Below are 4,170 nucleotides of genomic sequence, written 5' to 3' on the forward strand. Positions count from 1 at the left end.
GTTATTTTTTTGGATAACAAATTGCAGTACAAGTTTATTTGAGTTGTAATAACATTAATGTTTTGTAAAAAAGTTATAATATAAGAATTAAAAAAAAAAAGTGTTATATATGTTAAAATATAAATTTTAAATTTTAAAAAATAAAAATTATATATTTTAAATTTTAAATAATAAATTTACTGAATATTATTTTTTTAAAATAATTATTTTCATCAATTGAAATAAATTTTAAATTTTTTATAATACTGTTTTTAGTAACAATTTGATTGGCTCTCTCTCTCTCTCTCTATATATATATATATATATTATATAAAAGATAGTTAATCGAATATTCTTCTAGGGTCATTCTCAATAATTAGACATTAAATTGAATTAAATATCACATGCATGTAAATAAAATTTTACGATTTTAAAAGCAAAAGAGAAATGAAATTGAAAAATCAAAATCAAAAGTTTAAAGCAATATTCTTGTTTTTTTTATGTCACTATATTTATGTTTGGAATTGGATGTTTCATGTTGGAAAAAACAGATACTGTTATAATACATAAGAGACTAAGCATTTGGCTAATCTATGTTTCTTTTACAAAACCCCATTAAAGAGAAGCTTATGCAACCAAAGTTTCCCTGGAAAAAATCATGATAAATAGATTGGAGATATATTGGAATAAAAATATATATAGTATGTATAGGAGTATAGTATTTCTCACCAACTTTGACCTTTACCAATATTATTTTCCTACTTACTCTAATTAAGTAATTCATCTATCTTCCCAAGGTCTTCAAAGCTGTAAACTTTTACCATTCTTAAACACGTTTGTTGTTCTGTCTATCTCAGTTCACACACATTCTCCTTCTCTCCTTTTCTCTCTTTCTTTTGAGTCTCCATTGGTATCTGTTTTCAAGCTTTCTCCTTCATTTCTTGGTTTTTCCTGGTAACCAAAAAGGTAAGGCCTTTGAACCCCAAGCTTTGCATTTTAATATTTTCTCTCCAACGGTCATATATTTTCACTTTTTCTATGGAGATGTTTTCTTTGGTTTTGGTGGTTCTAGCTCTCTTGAGCTCTAATGGTGCAGTGACTTGTTTGAATAATGAAGGGTATGCACTTTTGTCGCTTAAGCAGTCCATTTATGAGGACCCTGAAGGGTCTTTAAGTAACTGGAACTCTTCCGATGACAACCCTTGTTCATGGAATGGGGTTACATGCAAGGAACAAAGAGTTGTTTCTGTTACCATTCCAAAGAAAAAACTCTATGGGTTTCTTCCTTCTGCTTTAGGCTCTTTATCTGATCTTCGCCATGTAAATTTGAGGAACAATAAATTCTTTGGGGTTTTGCCTGTTGAGCTTCTTGAAGTTCAGGGGTTACAGAGTTTGGTTCTTTATGGGAATTCCTTATCTGGGTCATTGCCAAAAGAAATAGGGAATCTTAAATATCTTCAAACATTAGATTTATCTGAAAACTTCTTTAATGGGTCATTGACCTCATCAATTGTTCAATGCAAGAGACTAAGGACCCTTGATCTGAGCCAAAACAATTTCACTGGTTCTCTACCAGATGGATTTGGGACTGGCTTGGTTTCTCTTGAAAAACTTGATCTTTCATTCAATAAGTTCAATGGTACAATTCCTAGCGATTTTGGACATCTGTCTAGTTTGCAAGGAACTGTTGATTTGTCTCACAATTTCTTCACCGGTTCAATCCCAGCTAGCCTTGGAAATCTTCCCGAGAAGGTTTATATTGATCTTACTTATAACAATTTGAGTGGGCCAATACCCCAAAATGGTGCTCTAATGAACAGAGGACCAACAGCATTTATTGGGAATCCTGGGCTTTGTGGCCCCCCATTGAAGGACCCTTGTTCTTCAGATACTACAGGTGCGAGTTCACCTTCTTCATATCCGTTTCTGCCAAATAATAACCCGCCTGCGAATTCAGATGACAATGAAGGTAAAAATCAGAGAGGGAGAGGACTTAGTAAGGGAGCTGTTATTGCTATAATAGTGAGTGACATAATTGGAATATGCCTTGTTGGGTTCCTATTCTCCTATTGTTATTCATGGGCCTGCTTATGTAGTGAGGATAAAGATAACCATGGTTATGGTTATGAGAAGGGAGGGAAGGGAAAGGAGGAGTGTTTTTGCTTCAGGAAAGATGAGTCGGAGACTTTATCAGAAAATGTAGAGCAGTATGATCTCGTGCCACTGGATACACAGGTGGCATTCAATTTGGATGAGCTGCTTAAAGCTTCTGCTTTTGTTCTGGGTAAGAGTGGAATTGGTATCATGTATAAAGTTGTGTTCGAAGATGGGCTTACCTTAGCTGTGAGAAGATTGGGTGAAGGGGGCTCTCAGAGGTTTAAGGAATTCCAGACAGAAGTAGAAGCAATTGGAAAGCTGAAGCATCCTAACATTGTTAGTCTCAGAGCCTATTATTGGTCTGTTGATGAGAAGCTTCTCATATATGATTACTTATCTAATGGAAGCCTTGCCACTGCATTGCATGGTATGTTTCACCTAACCTTCTTCCACAATATAATTTTCTTTCTATTTCCTTCTATTGGAACAGCAGTTAATATAACTTTTTGGCATTGCTCTCTTTTGTACTAATTACCCATTTTCTTATCCTTATCAGGGAAGGCAGCAATGGTATCGTTCACACCATTATCGTGGTCTGTACGACTAAAAATCATTAAGGGTATAGCCAAAGGCTTGGTTTATCTGCACGAGTTCAGCCCAAAAAAATATGTTCACGGAGATTTAAAGCCAAGTAATATATTACTTGACCAGAACATGGAACCACACATATCTGATTTTGGACTTGGAAGACTTGCTAATATTGCTGGAGGGTCCCCAACCATGCAATCTAACCGAATGCCTTCAGATAAACCCCAGGAGAAACTACAAAAGAGTGCTTCTTCAGAAGCTACTGCCGTTTATTCCTCCACAAGCTTGGGATCTTATTACCAGGCTCCTGAAGCTCTGAAAGTGGTAAAACCATCACAGAAGTGGGATGTCTACTCATTTGGGGTAATCTTGCTAGAAATGATCACAGGGAGAATAGGTACCTCAGAAATGGATCTTGTTCATTGGATTCAACTATGCATTGAAGAGAAAAAGCCACTTTTGGATGTTTTAGATCCATATTTAGCTCCAGATGTAGATAAAGAGGAGGAGGTAATTGCAGTTCTAAAGATCACAATGGCTTGTGTGCATAGCAGCCCTGAACGAAGACCTATCATGAGGCATGTCTCTGATGCTTTGGAAAAGTTGATCGCATCAACTGATCAATAAATCAATTAAAACCAAGAATCTGTGTGACTCAAGGGATACTTGGAAGTTCTTTTCATCAAAATGAGGATGGTTTCAAAATTATGGTTAGTTCCAACTTAACTGTACTCCCATAACAATTGTGGCAGTGGAGTGAAACGATGTAATAGTGCTAGAGGCAAAATGTTCATGTCTTCATTTCTGTAGGATTCCTTTCTTTGTCACAAGAGCTAGGTGATGGTGGGTGTGCTATAAGAGCTGCTGTGAATTTTTAAGTGCGTTGTAATTTTGCATAATTTGGCTGTTAGTTTATTCTGTATGTGAAAGGGTGTTTTATTCTTGCTCCGATAGCAGACCTTTTATCCCTAGTTTTTCTTGGTCGATAAAGCTAGTCATTTTATTTGTTTCTTTTCTATTTTCCCAGGAATATGACTATTGAAGGAAAATTTTATATTTTCTTTAATCCCTATGCTTGAATTAAGAAGTATACTTATATTTTCCAATCAGTCTCGTGACATCTTTGTCACGGCTCAACTTATTCTCTTTTAGAGTGTTTGTCGTGGCCAAATGATGGTGGACTTCAATGACTTAAGATTGATTTTAATATCACTTGTGGTGATTGTTATTCTTTTATTGTAAATTTAACTTATTAGGGTATGCTATGTCAATGTTCATATATTTGACAACCTTTTTTTTTTTTTCTTTTATCTTATATGAGATTAAAGCACTAAACGTGACACACATGGGATAACTAGTCAAGTGGCCTGCACGCAAACACACCCAGCCATGGTATTAAATGAAAAACAACAAATGGACATATATGGAATAGCGTTTTTGTTTTTGGTTTTGGTTTCGTCTTCGGTTTCAATTCCAATAATAAAATACCATTTTGGTTTAGTTTTC

General features: G+C 35.0%; 1 protein-coding gene across 1 annotated transcript; it reads left to right on the forward strand.

The window, feature by feature from the left end:
• Positions 1-773: 773 nt before the first annotated feature.
• Positions 774-3,730, forward strand: LOC111288300 (receptor protein kinase-like protein ZAR1). The gene is made up of 2 exons (XM_022879128.2): positions 774-2,503; positions 2,633-3,730. Exons 1-2 carry the CDS (start codon positions 1,018-1,020, stop codon positions 3,289-3,291), a joined length of 2,145 nt encoding a protein of 714 aa, XP_022734863.2. The 5' UTR covers positions 774-1,017; the 3' UTR covers positions 3,292-3,730.
• The last annotated feature ends 440 nt before the right edge of the window (positions 3,731-4,170 follow it).

The sequence above is a fragment of the Durio zibethinus genome, chromosome 4 (assembly GCF_047325235.1).
Source record: "Durio zibethinus cultivar Kanyao isolate XHJ-2024 chromosome 4, ASM4732523v1, whole genome shotgun sequence".
NCBI lineage: Eukaryota > Viridiplantae > Streptophyta > Magnoliopsida > Malvales > Malvaceae > Durio > Durio zibethinus.

Bases quoted from the DNA above. Each gene is read 5' to 3' on its own strand.
- LOC111288300 (XM_022879128.2), top strand. From the start codon at position 1,018: ATGGAGATGTTTTCTTTGGTTTTGGTGGTTCTAGCTCTCTTGAGCTCT. The intron at 2,504-2,632 runs GTATGTTTCACC...TATCCTTATCAG, and splicing joins CCTTGCCACTGCATTGCATG to GGAAGGCAGCAATGGTATCG.